Source organism: Colossoma macropomum, unplaced genomic scaffold, assembly GCF_904425465.1.
Source record: "Colossoma macropomum unplaced genomic scaffold, Colossoma_macropomum, whole genome shotgun sequence".
Taxonomy (NCBI): Eukaryota; Metazoa; Chordata; class Actinopteri; order Characiformes; family Serrasalmidae; genus Colossoma; species Colossoma macropomum.
The window spans coordinates 34,450,341-34,473,854 of record NW_023494810.1 but is presented as its reverse complement, the minus strand read 5'-3'; the positions used below and the strand labels follow the sequence as shown (position 1 = coordinate 34,473,854).

Genomic DNA, 23,514 nt, shown 5'->3' with positions numbered 1-23,514 from the left:
TCTGGAACTATGGCAAGGGTTCCAGGCCTACGGTAAAGGTTCTGGATCTATGATAAGGGTTCCAGAACCACACCACAAGTTGCCAAACTACACTAAGGGTTCCAGACTTATGGTAAAGGTTCTGGAACTACAATAAGGGTCCTAGAATTATGGCACAGACTCCAGCCCTGCAGTAAAGATTCTGGGACTACATTAAAGGTTCTAAACCTTTGGAAAAAGGTTCCAGAACACCATTAAAGGTTCTGGAACTATGCTAAGGGTTCGAGAACTACAGCACAGGTTCCAGTACTATACCAATGGTTCGTGCCTTGAAGTTTCTGGAACTACAATAAGGGTTCCACAACCACATGACTGGTTCCCAAACTATGTTAAGGGTTCCAGACCTATGGTAAAGGTTCTGGAACTAAATTAAGAGTTCCAGAACTACGGCACAGGTTCCAAAACTACACTAAGGGTCCCCGCCTTACGGAAAGGTTCTGGAACTACAGGACTACACCAGGGCTTCCAGCACAGCAGTAAAGGTTCTGGAAGTACGGTAACAGTTCCAGAACCACATTACAGGTTCCCAAACTATGTTAAGGGCTCCAGACCTATGGTAAAGGTTTGGTAACTAAAGTAAGGGTTTCAGAACTACAGCACAGATTCCAGGACTATTTTAATGGTTCATGCCCTCCAGTAAAGGTTCTAGAACTAAAATGAAGGTTCCAAACCTTTGGTAAAAGGTTCCAGAACTCTGGTAATGGCCCCCGAACTACAGTAAATGGTTTTGGGACTCCCATTAGGTTCCCGGAAATCGGGTCAGGAACTACGGTAATGGTTCCGGAATTGTGGTAAAGGTTAGGAGGTTGTGCTAAAGTTTGTGCCAAAGACTGACAGAGTGAATTATAATGACAGATGACGGGCGTCCACATCAAAGCTGCTTAAACAGACACAAAAACCACTAAACCCATCTGAGTCAGAAAACAGAGTGAAACAGAAGAGAACGGAGGGTAAAAGTCTTTCTCGCCTATTTCGAGATTAAAATATTCAAATCATTTTTCCCCACTTTGCCCTCCACCCCTCCCCGCCGTGCGCCCCAGCCCTATTAAAACACATTAGTTCACAGATCTGTGGGATACGCAGAATTTCTGGGGCACGTCATGCATAAAACATCCACTTTTAAACTGCTGTTGAGGCAGCAATGCGATCCCAGTTATCTGGAACAAAGAGTTTAAGTTCTAAGGGTTAATGCAGTAAAAACATATCGGCTCGGTTCAGATTTCTCATTATCTGCCAGAAAGAGAGCCTGTTGAAGTGTGTGTGACCTAAGGCCATAGAAAGGTGATCAGGTGAACAGCGATGGCTCTAGAAGTCCAATTCTAGAAGACACCTCTTCTTCCATGCTGTCAGATTTATAGAGTTCCACACTCTATATTTCTACTAAAATAAACATTCCAGGATGACAAAAGGTTCTGAAACTGTAGTAAATGTTCTGGAAGTTCAAACAAAGGTTCCAGAATCACAGCAAAGCTTCCAGAAATATGGTAAAGGTTCTGGAATTAAGGTAGAGTTCTGGAGCTGCTGTAAAGGTTCCAGAATTAAGGTAAAGGTTCCAATATTACAGGACCAATTCCAGAACTGCAGTCAAGGTTCCAGAATTACAGTAAAGGTTCCAGAATTAAGGTAAAGGTTCCAGAATTGCAGAAAAGGTTCTAGAATTAAGGTAAACATGCCAATATTACAGCAAAGGTTCCAGAACTGCAGTCAAGCTTCCAGAATTACGGTAAAGGTTCCAGAATTATGGTAATGCTTCCAGAATTAAGGCAAAGGCTCCAGAACCACAGTAAAGGTTCCAGAATCAAGGTAAAGGTTCCAGAACTGCAGAAAAGGTTCCAGAATTAAGGTAAACGTTCCGGAACTGTGGTAAAGGTTCCAAACTATTATGTTTGAGAGGTTCTGGAACCACAGTGAAGATTCTGGAACTGTGGCAGAGGCTCTAGAACTAAAGTAAAGTTTTCAGAGAATAACGGTACACGACCCAGACTATGGTTAAGGTTCTGGCACTGCGTTAACGGTCCTAGAACTACAATAAATATTCAGACACTGTGGTAAATTGCGGTTCTCACCATGGAAAAAGGAGAGCTGGCTACTGCAGCAAACCAGAGCGTACAGCAGCAGAATGGAGCGTACTGGAGAGCATCACCACAGGGCTTTTACAGTGGGATATGACTGCTTCCATCTGTAGTCATCCATAATTAATCAGCTCCTGCATGAACTCCTCAGGGAGAGGATCTGCTCCCAACGCTCTCCTGCGCACAACCGTCTATTCTTACTTTTAGCCTCACTTACATGTTTTATTACCAATATTATTATTATTATTCTCACGACTAAGTCTACTTCTGCCTGCTCTACTAAAACTGTAACTATAACTACTACAATAATAACGAGAGTAATAATAATTAGTGTTGAATGATTTGTCTGCAATAAAGGCTGAACCAGTAAACACACATTCTAAATGTAAACTAAAGTAGAATAAACTGTGTGAAGTCACCCCTCAGGGTTGTAGTATGGGTATTCCACAAGGTTCAATTCTGGGGCCACTTCTTTTTTGCGTGTACATAAATGACCTACCTGAATATTGTACAGGCACAGAGTGTCAAATGTATGCTTATGACACCATCATTTATGTAAAGGCAAAGACGTCACAGAAAGCAGCAGAAATATTAAATAGGCAAATGATCAGTGTTTCACAGCGGTTCAAAAATAACTGTCTGACTTTAAATCATACTAAAGCAGTATCAATGTGCTGCACCATAAGACAATAAGAACATAAAGACTTTTTAATATATGTTGACCAAACGGAAGTTGAGGAGTTTAAATATTTAGGAGTCATACTGTTGATAATGCTTTCTGTATTTTATGTATTTATTTCATATGTTATGCTATTAACTTTTTTCCTTTTTTAATTGTAATTTTTTATTATTTTCTTTTTTTTTAAAGGCCTAACCAGGGTCTGGGGCTGCAAATTAGCTTAAGCTAGATGCCCTATATGCATTACATGTGTTGCATTATATGTAACAATGTTTATCTGTATTGTCCCTGTCAAATAAAGAAATAAAATAAAATAAAAAAAATTATAAATAAATAGACTGCATACAGAGACATACTGAAAATCAACTGATTCTGAATATTATACTGCACTGGTTGATACCGAATAATCAGAATATTTGTCTGCTGAGATGCCTGTATGCTGCCTGATGTGGCTTAATAAAGCGTCTGTGTGTAGAAGAGCTTATCTGTGATCAGGTTTCACCTGTGTGCTCCCTCCTCGCTCACTGTGAGCTAACAAAGCTTCGCTAATCCTGAATGAGGTATGTGTGGGATTGAGCTGTGAGGCTCAGTCTATGTGATATGCAGATATACACCGTGTACCTACATAAGATCAGAACATGCTGTGTATATCAGCTCCACTAAGTATGCAGAGCAATGCGCAAGTGATTCGCTCATTTGGCAGTTAGTACAATGGTGCAGGTCATTTTCCCACAAGAACTAAATCAATTCTGAAACCCGAAGTAACAAAAACACTGAAACCTGATTCTGAAAATAAATAAATAAATAAATAAATAAATAAATAACAATAACAATACGATAAATTATTGCTAGGAACACTTTAACCTTAACAAAGGTGATTCAAACTAGCCTTCGACGTTGTTGCTTAATTTCCCCCATAATAAATACTGATAGAAAAGTCACAGTAACAGTCATACTGATTAAACAACATTGTAGTTGTTCTTTTGTGGTAGCCAGGCTAGTCTGGTTAACCAAGAACTAGCCTTCAAGAGCCAGGCGTGACCTCGTATCGAGAATGTCTGGGGACAATCATGAAATTCTGGGGTAAATGTAGAAGAATGTCGACTTATTAGTGTTAAAACAAACTGAGTGTGAAATTTCTAAACCAGTCCAGTGCCTTGTCAAGTTTTTTGCTGGGACTTCTCAGCCGTGCTAACCTCATGGTCATCCATGTGCTAACAACTGGCTTGTTGTCCATTGGACAATGTTGACGAGCACACCAGCACCCCCTACTGTCAGCTCCCGGCACTGGTGCATTCGTCAACAATGTCCGACGGACAAAAAGCCTGTCGTTAGCACATGGATGTAACATAAGTTAGCACAGCTGAAAAGTAGTTGGATTGGTTTAGAAATTTCACACTCAGTTTGTTCTGACACTAATGAGACTACATTCTTCTACATTTACCCCAGAATTTCATGATTCGTTCTCCATATGATACCACGCCTGGCCCTGGAAGGCTAGTTCTTGGTTAATCAGACTAGCCTGGCTACCACAATAGAACAATAGCAAGTCTGAAAAGTCACAAATAGGACCAGTCACTGGTTGAAATATGAATGGGAAAGCTTTTTTATGCTTAACATGGTGTGTTTATTGATTATGCTGCGAGTGGAGAAGGGTCACTAAAATTGTGGCGCTAGTGGGGAAACCCCCCCTTGTGGAGATCTGCGAAAGCGCAGCAGCGTGTTATTGAGCCAAACGCGCCCTGCGATGGACTGGTGACCTGTCCAGGGTGTATCCTGCCTTCCACCCAATGACTGCTGGGATAGGCTCCAGCTCCCCCCGTGACCCAGAAGGATAAGAAAATGTGTGTGTTGAGCCAAACGCTACAACTATTTACGAGGTTTGTGTCAGATTTTGTCAGTGATTTCAAATGTGTTTGTGAAACGGTATTTTGATCTCCAGCATTGAGTATTATGGTCTCTCCCCATTCAGAGAGAGAGGAGACTGCTCTCGCACAGCTGGAAATAACTGGCCGGCGGTGACGATGGCCGCAGAGTGAGCAGGCTTTGCTATAAGGACGTTGGTCGCGCGTGCAGAGAAAACATCACATGCAGTAAAAACAAACAGAATGATAGCACTTCGCTAGACAGCTGGTTTCACTTGAGTACTTGATACACTGTATAGTCCGCATCACTCTGCCCCGCCCCCTCACCCCGACTCACCTGTGTAGTCATGGAGACACTCGCAGGTAAAGCCGCCCTCGTGGCTGCGACACACTCCGTGGACTCCGCAGGGGTTGGAGTAGCACAGGTCGATCTCTGTCTCGCAATAATCTCCGGTGAAGCCGGTGGGGCAGCGACACCGCAGGCCCGCGATGGGGTGAATCGGGCGGAACAGGATGGTGTCGGACGCCACGAAGGGAGCCAGACTGTCGAACTTCAGCACCGACACGCACTTCATGTAGTTCTCGCAGGGCTCACGCAGGCAGATGTTGTCGTCAAATGGAAGAACCTGCTGGGAGGAGATCCGTGCCAGGAGACTCCGGTTCAGGTACAGACGCTCCTGCAGCTCCTCTGACCCGAAAAACTCCACCCCTCCGGCCCCCAGCCGGGACACTGTAGACCAAAACCAGAAAACACACATTCAGTGTGCAAATCACACAAATACATACATTAAATACAAAAAACCTGGACCGTATGTACCGACATAGAATAGTGCCTGAGGGTCCAGGAAAGCGTAACTGGCCTTGGAGCTCTCACAGCTTGGTAGCATCATTCAATAGAGCTCGACATCAGGTGGAAACTGGCAATGTGCAAAATACCACACCCACCAGTGCAAGTTCCTGACCTGAAGTTGCACATAAACGTCCCACTGAGACGTAACTACAAGCAGCAAAGAGGAACCCTCAGGGTCTTCTAGGCTTTCAGAGAATGCCTAACAATTTTTGGAGATTAAAAATACATTTCTGCCATTTTTACTCGTAAAACATCCATCAGAAAATTTTCCAGGCTGGACTGTTTTCTCCACGCTGACAGCCAAGTCACAGCTGAGCTGCTCTCCTATTGGTTAGCGCTTCAGAAGCTGGACTGAACCCCTTGCATGTTAGATTAACTACCAACATAATTAGGAAGTGACAGAGGAATCAACCAATCACACTCTGATTTACACAGATTTTACTGACTGTGAATAGAAGCCGTAATATGAGCAGTGTTCCGGTTAGTTGTTAGGAATGTAAAACAGCGGCAGCAGCTCTATGCTCTTTACTGAAAGAGTCACTGTAACACTGATACACACAAACTCAGATATACATTACTGTCTGTTACAAACTTCAGATAAAACACACCTTTTATAAGCTCCATAAAATGTTAATGTGAAATACTGCTAGCTTGATAACAGAGCACTGAAAATGGGCGTTAGCAGAAATTATCATTATCGTAGAGGTGGATTTTCCTCCTTTTTTTGGCCAAGGATGAGGATTTACACTGAGAAGTGGGAAACTTCTATACTTGAGTTTCCTACAATCAAAAAGGAGACTAATTCCACACATTTTCAAAGGGTTTACTTGAGATCAAAGCAGCGGAGACGACCAGCTTTTAGACACATTTCTAAGCCAGCGCTTCCACATTAGATACCCTGTTTCAGACTTTGACCTTTACTCTTTCATCATGACAGAGGAGAGGATGTTTTCAGCGGCTGAAAGTACTTTTATTTTTCTGAATGCAAGTAACTTTGAGGGGCTCCTGAGTGGCGCGACCGTCTAAGCGTTGACGCTGTCATTAGGAGATCGCAAGTTCGATCCCTGGTGATACTGCAGCCGTCCATAACCGGGAGACCAAGAGATCACAGTTGGCCTCGCTCTCTGGGTGGGTTGGATGCCCCCCCATCTCCCCCCATCACTCAGCGCGATGCTAGGCAGCGCAGGCATCTGTTAGCTGACGTAACGCTTTCCTCCAAGCGTGTTCAGCTGTCCAATGACGTTGCGTGAGCAGCAGTTTGAAAAGATGCGGTGGCGCTTCACAGGACTTGGAAAGCCTGTATTTGCCTTTGCCCTCCTAGCGCTGATGGTATTGTATGATTGGGGGAGTCAGAACTAGTGGGTGGATTTGGATACGACTAAATTGGGAAGAAAATCAGGGTAAAAAAAAAAAAATGCAACTGACGCTCAGGTGTCAACAATAAGGTGACAGACATTTTTTTCATCTGTATAAAATTGCAGCTTTTACACTTAGAAATATACGTAACCAGGTTCGGTTAAATTCTGAGTTCATAGAACTCCTAATATTAAGTTAACAATGAATAAACAATGAATAAAACCGGCAATTTTTTACAGTGTACGTTGTTTCTTCCTACAGTATTAGAAAGATACCAAAACAAATCAGGTTAGCTGACTAGCTAACCATGTTTCCACCTATGATGCACTTGAGCCCAAAGTTTCGTAATTAGACTCTGATAAGCACCTGAACGCAGCATAATTCCTGCTCATTGATGCCTGATGTGATTTAGTAAAACATCTGTATGTTCTTACCAGGGTCACTCCTGCCCCGCGTCCCCCCGGCAGGCACCGCCACGCTCAGGCTGACGTTCAGGATGCTAGCGTTAACGTCCGTATCGTCCTGGATGTTGAAGACCACCACGTCCTCGCGGGAGGCGGAGAGAACGCGGGCCACGCCCTCCAGGAACTGGGCCAACAGGACGGAGAGGAAGCGCTCCTGAGAGGTGTTGGCCAAACGGAGGGTGATGCTGTTGGAGAGCATTTCGTCTGTAATGATAGTGACCTGCAGCAGACACTGGGCGGAGACGGAGTGAACGCCATCTAGAGGAGAGAGAGAGAACATTCAATTAAGCTTTTTATTTTGTATTATTATATTATTTTAACATTCTTATACTTTGGAACCCAAGCTTTGGCAATTAAATTGTCATATTGCGAACAATATGTAAATATACTAATTAATGAGTCTTAGGCATTTCTCTAATATCATGAGAAACTATTAGGAGAAGAGTACAGTAGCACTTTGGCAGGACAATGCATACAATCCACACTATATTATATTATACACTACAACTATATGCTAAAGTTTGCTGTTCCCCAGTCAAATTACATTTTTTTGACTGAAATAAACAAAGAGAACTTAAATACAGCATTTCTCTGCCATTTCTATTTATCTGCTAAGATTCGTTAACACATAGGAAAAAACTCAACATAAAATGTGTGTCATAACTTTCTGGAGAGGCCATATTTTATGTTTTATGTATGTTAAACTCCACAAATAAACAATAATTGTGCATTAAAAAGTGCAGAAATACGTTGGATGTAGTCGTAGAACATGAGCAACACGTGAAATTGGACTGAGGCACCCAAACTTTAGAATATGACTGTATCTTACACAATCGGTCCATGCGAAATTATGGAAATAAATGTTATTATACCCAATAGACAGTACGCAAAATTATAGCCTTGTATCTTCATTAGTTTTTGAGATATGAATGCTTTATACAGAGGCATGGGCTTAAATTGTTGGTTTAAAATAATTTAAGATATGCAAAATTTGATTTGTTATAACTTTGACATATTTGACGCTAGATGTGTGAAACTGCAAGGAATATTCTTGAATTTAAATGTGTTTAACTACTAGCCAGAAGGTTCAAAAAGCATGTTTGTCATTTTATGGCTTCATACAAAATTTGAAGACATAAAAATATATATTTTTGTGCACTGAGCAAATTTGGCCCTCTGTATCTCCACAGTGAAGCACATCAGATCTTTACAATGTTGGTATTTATTACTCAGATTTTAGTGCTGTTTTTCCAAGTAGGTTTCAGTTTTAACGTAACAGACGTTTTAGAATTATTAGCCATTAATAATGAAAATCTTCACATCACCTATGCCACACCATACACACATAACCTAACACTACAAGCACAAACAATAATTTGAATTATCATTTCTAAAATATTTATATTGGAAAAAAAGCACATTCGTATTAATAATGCATATATATATATATATATATATATATATATATATATATATATATATATATATATACACATACATACACACACACACACACACACACACATTTTATTTTATTTATTATTTTTAAGTGCTTTGGAGCAAATTTGTCCCTCTATATCTCCACACTAAAGCACATCAAATCTTTACAAATTTGGTATTTATTACTCAGATTACAATGCAGTTTTTCCAGGTAGGTTTCAGTCTTAAAGTAACAGAATCACTATTAATAATGAAAATCTCCACATCACACAACTTACACAGCACAACAACCTAAGTCTACAAACACAAACAGTTGTCGACGGAGAGAAAGAGAACGATCAACATGGACAAATAAACAAGCAGCAAACGAGGCGGTTCGTCAGAATAACAAACAGACGAGAGGAAGTTTGGTCCTTAAAACCTCTAACGACGCTAACGAGATAAACTCTCTCTCATTAATCGCCCTCGTTACTCTACAATGGCCGATCTGAGCAGCGTGGACATGAATAAAGGTCATTAATCTGCTGTTGGGGTCCCACACACACACACAGCCTGGGAACTCTGTGCATAAACAGCAGGGAGAGTGTGTGTGTGTGTGTGTGTGTGTCTGAGGCCTCTTCAGGCCAAAGGGGAAACAAACACGCCCGTATTTAATCACATTAAAGGCGTCCAGCAAACACAAGCCGCCGCCTTCCTCTGCACACACTCTTCATCAATAGCCACCTTTGTGTGGGGGTCTGGATGCCGTCCACAGAGTAAAACTTCTCAAACTCGCCACAAAACACAAACACACACAGTAACAGGCCTGTGGTTTAACATCCTACACCGCTTATGAGAAAAGAAACACAAATATCAATGGAATTCTTCATAACACAATTACGTCATTCTATTGTTTGTTATACAGCTCAGTGTATTAACACTACCACTCAAAGGTCTGAGGTCACTTGTCATAATAACTGTTATTCAGTATTAACTCATACAGCGTAGATTTAAATGCTATAAACTAAACTCCAAAACGTAAACCTATACTTTATCCACAGTTTGCAGTATTTTGGGAACAACATAAAGTTAGTGTTATTAAATAATAAGCTACAATTTTCTGTTTATTGGAATTTGTCACAAAAATACTAGTGCATTGTGCATCATTTCTCACTTTTCTTACTACATAACCTACATAATTTTCTCTGTGAAGACGTTACTTTATAATAGAATTAAAAAAACATTGTTTTTGAAAATGGTTGTAAATTTTAAGATTTTATTATTATCTGAGCAATTTTGGATCATTTCTTTTGGTTCATTCATCATGAAATGTTCATACAGCGTTCAGTTAAAAGATTTTAAATGATGTGAAAAATCTGAAAGAGTTTTGATTTGATGAAATTAGCCTTACAGATGTTTCACAGAGGTTACTGAATAGATCATAGAGGTTAGTGAGCAGTTAATAAGTAATGAGGTTTGAATCACTTTGGAAACTTATTTTCCTTTGACTTTCTCCATCATTATGCATGTCAGGAAGTTAACTTCACAAAAAAATCTCCTGAAAATGAATAACTTGCGTTTTGACTACAAATTAAATATATAAAAGGTGAGTTTTGCCAAGCACCCTACATTCATTATGACTAAATATCTTTTAGTATTAAGACCAAAACTGGACATTCCAGTCACTTTCAAAATGCTTTTCCATCTCTTCCTCCAAACACAAGCTGTTTTTTTTTCATAATATTGTTCTCAACTTGTTTCTATTGGCTAGATGTAGTTAGCATTTTTGGTGAACACTGCCATTTTGCATAGTAAACATGAACATTTTTAAATTTGTAATTTGAGGTTTGAGTTTCTGAGATATAGAGGCTTTAAAAAGTGTTTTTTTGCCTTAAAGTTATGATCTTCATAACTTTTGTGATATCAATGCTAGATATTTGAAAATTTTAGAGATTATTCTTTGGCTTAAGCTGAATTCATAAACCAAAACAACAAGACACACATTTGCCCATTTCTCATTTTGATCTACTATAACTTCACATTAATCAGACCCTGATTCTAATTTATAATTTGTAATTTTTGAGTAAACAGCACATTTATAATAATAAATGTAGCAAATATGAAGATGCTATCCTGAACCAGACTATATCAATCAAACTTTATTTTTTATTCAAGTGGAAAATAGTTTACTATTTCCAGGGTCTTATTTGGTAAACAGTAGAACTGGCCATTACAGAATTTGGTAGAATATAGATTGATGGATTATACAGACACACACACACACACACACACACACACACACACACACACACATACATATTTGTGTCTGTGAATTGTGGGGACATTAAATAGGCTTCCATTAATTTCCTGGAGACTGACCCAAACCATAACCAGAACTACTGCTAGCCTAAATCTAAGCTAAAACAGGTCTTCACCTTTAAATTTAATGATCCAGCTTGTGGTCCCCACAAGGAATAAAGGTCCTTAAGTGTATAAACAGGTTTTGGTCCCCACAACATGGCTTAAACTTGGGATACACACACACACACACACACACACACACACACACACACACACACACACACACACTCTCGTGTGCTCCGGGGCATGTAGGACCATTAATAATGAACAGAATGAACAGAGTGTAGAGGATGAGAGGTTCTCCCTCTCTTAGTCACTCAGTCAGACAAGAGAGCATGAAAAATGGGAGATCTCACGCGATGCTCTTCAAACATGACACCCCCCTACCCACAACCCCTCAACCACACCCCCCCCCACCCGCCTGTAGAGCACTGAGGTAACACACACACACACAGGATCTCATCGCTCTCAGACGGATCTCCTGAAACTGTTTGTCCAGTGTCCCCTGCAAGGATATGATTCAGTTCCGATTCTTTTTTAAATGATTCAGCAAACCATGGAATCTCCAGTGTCACCACAGTTCAATTTGTTTCCAATTCTTTTGTAAATGATTCACTGAAACATAAAAACCTCAAACGCCATCTCGATTAGATTCAGTTCTGATTCTTTTGGAAACAATTCAGTGAATCATGAAATCTCAAACAACATCCTGATTCAATCTGGTTCCGCATTTTTTAATTAATTTAACTCTTGATTAGCTAGCTAAATTTTACTCTCCTCTTTTTTAGATTGTATATGTTTACATTGTTTTCCTGTTCGTGTTTTTTGGACATTTTATTGTATTTTTAGAACATAAACATGTAATCACAAAAAAAGAAAATGATTCAGTCTAAGACTTCATGATAATTTGACTCATTCTTCTGGAACTCTTCATTGTGACCATTACGTAATTTGGCTCCATTTTGTTTGGAAATGATTTAACCACTGATGAAATCATGACCTGATTTGGTTTCAGTTCTTTTGAAATGATTTAATTAATGATAAAAACCAAGAGTTCATTATGATTCACTTGTGGTCTCTTATTTTTTTGGATACAATTTAATGAATCATGAAATATTCAACGTCAACATGGTTCAACTCGGTTCCATTTTTTTGAAAATTCCGTCAATGACGGAACTACTATTTGATCTGGTTCTAGTTCTCGAAATGATTCCGTGAATTATGAAATCACAAAGGACATAATATGATTTGGTTTTGATTATTTAGGAAATGATTCAGTAAATGATGAAATCTGATACCTCTGCACAGTTCAGTTCAGTTTGACTTTTTTTGATAAATGATTCGGTGAATCCTGAAATCTCAGTGAATCATTTAGGCTCCAATTCTTTCGGAAATTCGATTCAGTTTCATTTCTTATAGAAATGATACAATGAATCATAAAATCTCAAACTGATTCAGTTATTTTGTTTAGTTTAGAATCATTAAATACTCAAATGTAACTGGAGGAACTGTTTACACAGTAGTGGACTACAGACAATAAATACTGTACAGCTTCTCCTGTTTGAAAATATAAAATAGCCTATTTTAGAGGAGAGACAGAGCAGCTGTACAGAGACATCATCTCAACCACACAACCCATCTGCTCACAACCGCCAGAATATAGGTCAGAGATCAGCCTAATGACCATCAGAGAGAGAGAGAGATGCAGAGACAGAGAGATACAAACAGAGATGCCCAAAAATGCATCAGTCTGATGGTGGTGATTCAACTGCCTCAGTTCTGAATGTTAGAAGATCATTATAATAATAATTATTTACAATTAATTCAGCTCATTTTTGTCCAAACCACAGTTTTCAGGGCTCACCACCCCCCAATGTCCCCCCCAAAAAGTTTGGTTGTTCTTATTGGTTATAGTCCACAAATTACTCCTCCAGTCAAATACATAATCAGTTCATTTTTAACAATCATTTTGAATCAAATCCCAAAGGAATCAAACTGAATCACTGTGCAATCTGAGATTTGATGTGAAGGTCTGCACCCCCACGGCATTCCCGCTGGACTCGCGGGACCCACCACAATCTTGCAGCGCGGAACTAATTCCTAATAAGGTTCCCGTGAAACCTGACATCTCATGAAGTACTGAATCATTTCCTAAAGAGCCATACAACGAATGAATCGCTGTGGAATCAGAGAGGTCAAGATGAACAGAATGGTTCCAAAAAAATGAATATCGGTGTAAAAGTTTCACAAGCCACTGAATCATTTCCAAAAGTACAGTAATCATATCTAAATGTTGTGAATTTAGAGATTTTGTGATGCACTGAATTGCATAACTGAATGGAATCATTGTGAAATAAATATGATTCACTGAATCATTTGCAAAAGAATCATAATCAAAATTATTGTACACCCCTAATTAACGTATATTAGCAGCTGCTGTGCTAAGCTAACAGAGACCTAAACACTACTGCAGAGAAAACCCCTGGCACACACACACACACACATCCTGACAAGGACAGCAAGATGTGTACACACACACACAACACACACACACACACACACACACATCCTTACAAGGACAGCAAGATGTGTACACACACACACACTAACACTCACACAGATCAGGGTGGTACACGATGCCCAAAAAAATGCCAACTGAGTCAGAACACATCAGACTCACAGGAGTAGACAACACAGTCACACACTGCTCTTCTGCGAAGTTGGGCTGGAATCAAACAGTAGTGGGTTTTATATCCACCAGTATTTTGCAAATTTTGAAAATGCACAAAAATCTGAATGGAAAAAGCCAGAAAATCAAAAAAAAAAATCCAAATATTGCAAAAAGAGGACAAGGTAGAAAAGTAAGAATATCGCTAAAGCCAAAATGTGTGTGTTTTTAGAATAAACGATGACGTATCGAGCTGTAAGTCACATGATTTTGTGATTCCCAGACGCCCCGATTGCACCGCAGAGTTTTTCGAAAGGTTGTTTTCGACATTCTGAACATCCTGATTAAGGCTGGTTTGCAAAATGGCTGCACAGTGTGATCCAGAACTGTCTGGTGTGTTTGCGTCCCCACATGTGAGGTGGACGTCGCTGGGGTGGCACAGAGATTTCAGCCCTCATTAGGTGACCGCTGCTCATCCTGCCCGGCGTCTCAAAGCTTCAAACAACACGGCCATCAAAAGACGGCAAACGGTTGTAAAGATGATTCTACTAAAGCAGAAACCGAGATATATCAGACCCTAATCACAGCAGCCTACGTCATCTAAAGTGTCCTCACATAACTTGTGAGTACTTTTAATAAACATCTGAAAACGCAGCTGCTTAACGCAGCGTTTCATTAAAACTCTGCATCTCTTTTTGGTGTTTATCTCTCTAATCTGATCTGTTATTGTCTTATATGACTGTAAATTAAAACACCTAGTTTCTTCTGTTCCTGTTGAGCTTTATTAGCTGTCTGTAAAGCACTTTTAGCTGCCACCAGCATGAACAGTGCTCTATAAATAAAGGTTATTATTATTAAACTGTGTGGAGGTGTTCAGTATCTCTAATAGACTTGATTATGTGGTTTCTGACACTGCATGATGTACTGTGATCTATAAACATGGGCAAAGATGTACACAAACGTATCTGCAGACTTTATCCGTACTTAAGACCATTTTTGTGTGATTAGAAACAGCAAGAAGATAAAGAATCTACACCACACAGACAAAATTCCAGGATTATGATCTTACAATATATTAAAAACACAACTGTGAATCAATAATGTAGCACATGTAAATGTTCAGTCCCAAAGCTCAGGGTTCCCTCCAGAGGGAGAAACTCTCTCCCACAAAACCCACTTTTCTCAGCTGCTGAAACACCTTGTTGGAATTGCAGCCCTTTTCCTTTGTTACAGGATGACATCATCTTGTAAAACAGTCCTTACTGCCCGCCTACCGGCGAGCTCCGCCCCCTCACGCAGTGCACAGAGGCTACTGGAGGAGGAAGAGTGTGTTCAGTGCTGTAGCGTGTGGAGAAGATGCTGACTGGACTTTCAGGATCCAGTCTGGATCAAACTGATCCGGCAGAACCGACACCGCTGAAGAAACAGCCACAGCGGAGCTACAGCTGCTCAGGAGAGAAGGGTCTGTCTGCAGACTGCAGGACAGGGGCGGAACCTGGAGGGGCAGAACCGCTCTGGAGGCTGACCGATCAGAACAGAGTGGGAGAGCTGACCAATCAGAGCACACTGGGCTAATCAGGAGGCGGGGCTTAAAGACACAGGAGCTCTAACAGAGCGTTTCAGACAGAGGGTGAATAGAGATGAACAGGATGAGGAAAATGTGATTTTGGAACACTGAAGCTGTAAATCTGTAGGGCCCAAAAATAAAATTATGAACATAATAGGTCTCCTTTTTAAATTATATGAATTTGATGAGCATTAAAAATGACCCCAGCACACTGATTGGTTAGAAGCCTTACTATTGCATTCTTCTGCCATATCAATACTGCCATGGCCAAAATCACGATAACGCTGATAAACTATATATTGTGCAGACTTAATCTAAACCCCATTAAAAACCCAATTAAACTGAGCTCAAATTAAACACAAAGGACAAAACAAGCACATCTGAAGGGAATAATGAGGTTAATAAAGGGTAAATTATTCAGCTTTCCTTATAACATATTTTTCAACTCCACATCAAAAACATTCCTCTCTTTCATCCTGCTCAAACGGGAAGAGAAAATTCCAGAGAATTCCAACATTTTACGCAGTGAGAAATAAACGGGAGAACTATTTCAAAGTGAATGGGGGAGAGCGTCTCTGAAGGATCAGCCGTAACGAGGGCAAAGAGCCGTGACCTACATACATGAGAACTCCTGAGTTCAAAGGAAAAGAGAAGATACTCGCTTAAAACTGCCCCCCCATTTCTCATTTCCCCATACGGTCACACATACGCCTCGAAATGTGGGTTTCCACTCACTCCGTGAAAAAGGGCAAAACCTTCGGACAGAGTCCAGAGACTAAAATGCACTGCAGTCTGGACAACGCTGAGGTCAACGACCAAGAAACGCTAACTAATCATCGTTAATCAGGCTGATTCTGTTGCTGGTGATCTAATCATGTTTCTTACAGCATGTCGGTCACTCTGTTCTGCCACAAGAATTACAGACAATTTCATATTTTGTCAGACGGAAGGTGGAAGACTAGATACCAGTAGAACATCGACAGACAACTGGGCCGTGTGTGCATCACAACAGCAAACAAAACGCTCCAGAATTATCAGCTCGCGCAGTCACTCTAGCAGCTCAATAGCCTCAATGTTAATTTCATTAATAAACGTAGTCATATTAGCTCATCATCCGATACCTTACGTGATGATAACCGACTACGAAGACAAGTTCATTCAGGTGACCAGCTGTCCTGATTAATTACACAGTTAGTTTATGTCAGATACTCAGCTCGACTGTCCAGCTACTCACCTATCTGCTCACCTATCCATCTACCCAACTGTCTGCTCACCTATCCATCTACCCAACTGTCTGCTCACCTATCCATCTACCCAACTGTCTGCTCACCTATCCATCTACCCAACTGTCTGCTCACCTGTCCATCTATACACTTGTTAAACTATTGTGCTGTCTGCTCACCTGTCCATCTTCTCACCTATCCATGTACTCATCTGTCTGCTCACCTGTTCATGTACTCACCTGTCTGTTTACCTGTTCATGTACTCATCTGTCTGTTTACCTGTTCATGTACTCATCTGTCTGCTTACCTGTTCATGTACTCATCTGTCTGTTTACCTGTTCATGTACTCATCTGTCTGTTTACCTGTTCATGTACTCATCTGTCTGCTCACCTGTCCATGTACTCGTCTGTCAGCTTACCCGTTCATGTACTCACCTATCTGCTCACTTATCTGCTTACCTCTCCGTCTACTCACCTATCTGCTTACCTGTCTGTCTGTTCACCTGGTCAACAATTCACCTGTCCATATATGATCAACTAATCCTTTGCAGGTGTTTTTTTAAATGATTTTATTGAAAAGTAATCATGAAAAAGTTTCGAAAGAAACAATCAAACTGTCCCCAAACTTTTGACAGGTAGTTTATATCCTCATGGCTGTGTGTGTGTGTAGTGTGTGTGTGTGTGTGTGTGTGTGTGTGTGTGTGTGTGTGTGTGTAGTGTGCTGTAATTATATGCCAGGCTCAATCAGCACTGCAGTTCTGCTTTCATGCTGACTGACTGTAATTGCTCTGCAGTTATATAAAATCTCAGCACGCCTGATTGGAATAAACGGGCAGATACGACCTGTGATTTCAGCTTTTACTGTTCATACGAATGCGGCTCTTTCATCTGTTTGATGTGTCTGAGACCTAAAAGCAGGTGTGAGAGATATTTTCCAGTAAACGAAAACCAAACCCAGCCTGAACACCCAAAACTCCCTAAAGGGTGACTGCTCACACACACACACACACACACACACACACACACCCCATTAGAGACCGTCGCCACGTTACCAGCGGCGCCGGGTGTCATGGGAACAGCATTACAATTCTCTTCCACCTGAGCTAGACGAACGCAGCAACAGAGCGCGCTCAGCAGGGGGCGGGGTTAATCCAGCCTTATCGACCAATCAGCACACCGGGAGCCCACTCTAATCAAGCCTCATCAGAGCTGTGAGGAACTTCCAACCCACACACGATACTGATTATAGGCTTACAGGAGCTGGAAAGTTCTAGAAACTTCCAGAAAAGTTTCAAAGTAAAGCTAAAGAAGTGGAACCCAGGCTCACCAGCGTGTTCTTTAGTAGCAACTATACGGCTACATACTGCATGTATATTACAACAGACTGAGATTATATTGTTATATATTGTAATTATATTACTACAGATTGAAATTACACTGCTATTACGATTATATTACTACATACTGAGATTATATGGCAACGTATTGCAATTAAATAACTAAAGACTGAGATTATACTGCTACATATTATGTTTATATTACTACAGACTGAAGTTACGCTGCTACATATTGTGTTTATATCAGGTGATTTGAGATTATACTGCTACATATGGCGATTATATTCCTATAAATTATGACTATTTGCAAATATTGCGATTATTTTACTACAGATTGAGATTATACTGCTAAATGTAGCGATTATACTACTACAGACTGAGATTACGCTGCTACATATTGCGATTATATTATTACACATAGAAATTATACTGCTATATATTGCTATTTATTACTATAAATTGGAATTATACTGCTATGGATTGGGATTATATTACTACAGATTGGGATTATATTACTACAGATTGGAATTATACTGCTACATATTGCAATTAAATTACTACACACAGATTATGCTGCTACATACTGTGATTATATTACTACAGTTAGGGATTATTCTGCAATATATACTGCGATTACATTATTACAGACTGAGATTATACTGCTACATATAGCAATTATATTACTACAGATTATGACTATATTTGCAAATATAGTCATTATATTGCAACAGATTGAGATTATATTGCAACAGATTGAGATTACATTACCACAGACTGTGATTATAATGCTATGTATAGCGATTTTATAAGTACAGACTGAGATTATACTGTTACATATTACGATTATATTACCAGAGTGAGATTATAATGCTACACATTGTGACTATAACATGACATATTACAATTACATTGCTCAATATTGCCATTATATAACATAAATAACTTTAGAACAGACTATATAGTTTATATCACAATACCTACATTTAGAGTCAGTTATTCATTCAGCCTAATGAGAAACTGTAGAAAAATGGTGCGCTACCAAGCTGGACTGTGTGTCGATGTAGCTTATTGAAAGTAGGTTAAAAACAACAATGAATTAGCCATCATGCTAACATTAGCTTGATTACCAGTAAAAAAAACACTACACCTGGTCTATCCTAACAGTGTGGCTCAATCAAAGTGGTTTGATTTAAGGACAAAATGGCTTTTCTTAACATTTGGATTGTGACCCCTGAGCTAGCTGCTGGTTTCTCATTAACTTGAATGGGAATTTTAATACAGTGTCAGAAACACATAATCAAGTCTATCAGAGGTACTGAACACCTCCACGAGCTTTAAGGAGAGTCTGTGATGATTTAAACATGCAGTTAGCACCATGCTAATCGGTGACATTGCTTGTTAGCTACATTAGCTTCATAGCTCCAGTGCTAAAACTAAAGAAGCTAAACTTCAGACACCAAATATGTCTTGGCTAATTGAGCAGACGTGGGATAAATTTATTATATATTAGATTTTTCACTGAACTATCGCTTTAAATTCTTATCATATGGTGTTACTCAGCGACAGAGAGAGAGAGAGAGAGAGAGAGAGAGAGAGAGAGAGAGAGAGAGAGAGAGTGTGTGTGTGTGTGTGTGTGTGTGTGTGTGAGAGAGAGAGAGAGAGAGAGACAGAGAGAGAGAGAGAGAGAGAGAGAGAGAGAGAGACAGAGAGAGTGTGTGTGAGAGAGAGAGAGAGAGAGAGAGAGAGAGATTTAAGGGCACTGGGGAATGAAGGAGCTGCAGGAGGCAGAGCTCATCTTCGAGAGTGAACACGCACTCACACACACACACACACACAGACACACACACACACACACACGCGCACACGCACACACCTCCTCATGTCCTTGTGTGTGACCCCCTGTAGGACAAACAGTCACCAGAGAAACACACACACACACACACACACACACACACTATGGCTGCATGTTAGGGACATACTACCAGTAAACCAGCTACTGTACGTTGCTATATATGGAAACCGTATTGTTCAGCTACATATTATGATTATATATCACAATTCGCTATACATCACAATTATGTTGCTGCATACTGTGTTTACATTGCTGTCCGATGATGGTCCCGCAGTGGCAAACAGTCAGCAGGTGCCACCTGATCAAGCCAGTGGACCAATATACGCTGCTATCAGGGTCTCTATGCATTTTGACAGTATTACGATTCGTTAAAACTATATTATGACACATGGAAATTATGTTTCCACACATTGTGTAGAAATATAATTGTGATAAATTATTTAAAACGCACACAACAAACACAGCTAAATTTATGTTATTAATATGATAGTATACAATAATAGTGTTATTGTGTTACTATTAATATAATAAATTTGTTATATTAATACTATCATTTTTGCATGTTTATATATGATATAAATTATTACTTACTATATTAACATTGTAAATATAATCATAATCTAATATAATTATGGTGTCACACTATACAGATTTCAAGTATGTCGTGTCATATATCCATTACAGTGCTAAATGTTGCAATTACATCGCTGAATATTGTGAACATATTGCTGAATATTGCGATTACGTTGCTAAAAATCGCAATTATATTGCTAAATATGACCCATCAAGTTGTGTAAAAAAGAGTGCAGATGTTCTCAATGTGAGTTTGGTCACACAGAAACACCAAAGATCAAAGTAATCAGTTACAAAACTGTTGATGTAATTCAAGTGCGCTTATTTTACGATCAGGTTTGACCGTACACAACTTTGATGACCAAGAGCCACTGTGACTATACTGACACACTGTGATAACATTGCAGCATACAGTGATTATATTTCTACACACAGTGACAATATCATGACAGCCAGCCTCCCAACACACACACACACACACACACACACACACACACACACTAAAGCGTCCTATGCAACACCAGCTCATGTCTACACCCCGCGTACAGGCTACAGAGTGGACAAAGTGCTGATTCCTGCTTTGCCTGGCTTTATCAACCCACACACACACACACACACACACACACACAGTCTGAAAAACTCTTATAAGTCCTGAGGAACAGCAGCGCACTAAGCTAACACTGGATATCTGGAGATGTGTTTGGTGTGTGTGTGTGTGTGTGTGTGGTTAGTCAGGGTTCAAGGCGGCAGACTGACTATTATGGGATGCCCCACAAACCCAAGAGAGATTTGAGGAACAATAGAGTGACCCCCCATGGAGACGTGTGTGTGTGTGTGAGTGTGTGTGTGTGTGTGTGTTAGGGTGGGTCTCATTATTCTGACACAGCTGGTGCGTGCATGTCTCTGTGTGTGTATATGTGTGTGTGTGTGTGTGTGTGTGTGTGTGAGAGAGAGAGTGAGTGTGTGTGAGAGAGAGAGGTAAAAATGAAGATGAGCTGTCTACTTTAGCTCTGAGCAGCGCTGAGTGGATAACTCTGCAGGTCAGTGTTTCACTCCTACACAGCACTGTCCTCCTGACCACACCTCTATTAAAGATAATAATAATAAAGCTTTTAATTCTAATCAATATTGTTACAATAATCAATACAATCAATATTCTGTATTGTTTTTATATTGTCTATAAACGAACCTTCCAGTTACATGTGTATTCAGTGTGTTCTGTGAAATGATTCACAGGATCATTTCCTAAAGAATCATATTCAAATCGAATCATCAAATCAGAGATTTACATTCTCTCACTTTCTCTCTCTCTCTCTCTCTTCCCCCTCTCCCTCCTTCCGTTACCTCTCTCTCTTCATTTTTCTCTCTCCCCTTTTCCTTATCAATCTCCCTCTCATTTTCTTTCTTTCTTCTTTCCCATCTCTACCTCTCTCCTATCTCTCCTTCTCTCTTCCCAGCTCTCTCTCTCCCTCTCTCCTCATCCCTCTCTCTCGCTGTCTTCCCTCATCTCTCTCTCCCCGATCGCTCGCTCTCTCTCGCGCTCTCTTCAGCGATCTCTCTCTCTCCTCACATCTCTCTCTCTCTCTCCACCTCGCTTTCTCTCTCTCCACCTCTCTCTCTCCCCCATCTCTGTCTCTCTTTCTCTCCCCCATCTTTCCATCTCTCTCTCTCTGTCTCTCTCTCTGCAGGGTGACACTGATGTTTTCTAGTACTTTTCCAAGTGTGAGTCTTCAGCAACCCGCAACATACACACACACACACACACACACACACACACACACACACACACACACACACATATACACACACACACAAACACACACACGCACACACACACACAGCTACATTCTTCACATTTCTGTCTATTATGGGATGGTGGAGGGCAGCCAGGTTGACCTGAGTGTCTTTAAGAACGACCTCATTAGCATATTAAAGAGCACACACACACACACACACACACACACACACACACACAAGCTGAACGCTTTCGGTTCCCGTCTCCAGACTCCACCCACAAAAGCGTTTCACACTTCTTTCATAGTTACCGTCACTGGGTCGGACAAGCTTTACAAAACATGTTTCTCTCTCTTTGTGATGATCCAGCTCAGAAATCCAGTTCAGACACTTCCTGAATCTGTAGAGTCGCCCTTTCCATTCCATCTCATCACGAGATCATACGAGACTCACATCCGGAGTTATGAGCCTATAAAGAGGGGCTGAGATACACGTCATCTGCCTCTCACCGTGTGGAGCTGGTGGATTTGTGTGTCCGTCTACACTGTGTGAAACTGACCAATGGACACTCAGGAAATCACTAAGCACTGACCATCACGCCGGAATCCCTTCATTCTTCATTCAGTCCACATTGGAGACTCATGTGAAACGGCGGGCAGAGAGTTTACAGCTGCTGAAGCTGCTGCAGCGGTTTTGGAAAGTAGTGATGAAGATAACGGAGCATTTTGATATGAAACATATGAGGATCATGATATATGAAGAGCCTTTATAGGAGAGTTTAAGGGGAGATGAACAAATGGAGGGTCAAATATAATGTCGATAACTGGCGTGCAGCAGTGGGTTAAGAGCAGCAGTGTCTCAGTGTGAGTATCTGGGTTAACTGTGTGTGTGTGTGTGTGTGTGTGTGTATGTGTGTGTGTGTGTGTGATTGGCAGCAGTGGGAGCTGTGTGTGTCCTGTTTGCTGAGAGCAGCTGAATGAGGGAGATGCTGCGAGTGTCCACTATTGTCACTCAAATGAAACACGGCTGTACAGCAATGCAGAAACACATTTCTGGTTCCGCTCCAGCGCATACCATCTGCCCAAATAGCAACGCCACTAATCAGATAATCTTCAGTCTTTGCTGCATATGACCAGCTAACTGGTGGCGCAGAAATCTATCTGCTAACTATCTGAACCCAGACAGACAGTCTGACAGACTGTAATACACTACAGGAAGTGTAGGGGGCGATATGGCTTCTACTGTTTCATTTAAAAAGTGCTCTATAATGTTCATATGATCCACACAGTCACTCTGACAGACTGTAATACACTACAGGAAGTGTAGGTGGCGATATGGCTTCTACTGTTTCATTTAAAAAGTGCTCTATAATGTTCATATGATCCACACAGTCACTCTGACAGACTGTAATACACTACAGGAAGTGTAGGTGGCGATATGGCTTCTACTGTTTCA

The 23,514-nt window shown here is 40.5% G+C and overlaps 1 protein-coding gene across 1 annotated transcript in view; it reads right to left on the bottom strand.

Annotated features, from left to right (window-relative positions):
* The window catches only part of celsr2 (cadherin, EGF LAG seven-pass G-type receptor 2), a 104,843-nt gene that overhangs the window by 56,626 nt on the left and 24,703 nt on the right, over positions 1-23,514 (bottom strand). The window contains exons 2-3 of the mRNA XM_036559827.1: positions 7,296-7,583; positions 4,993-5,385 (exon numbers count right to left, since the gene is read on the bottom strand). Of these exons, the coding sequence (XP_036415720.1) occupies positions 4,993-5,385; positions 7,296-7,583 (681 nt within the window). The remainder of the gene's footprint in view (positions 1-4,992; positions 5,386-7,295; positions 7,584-23,514) is intronic.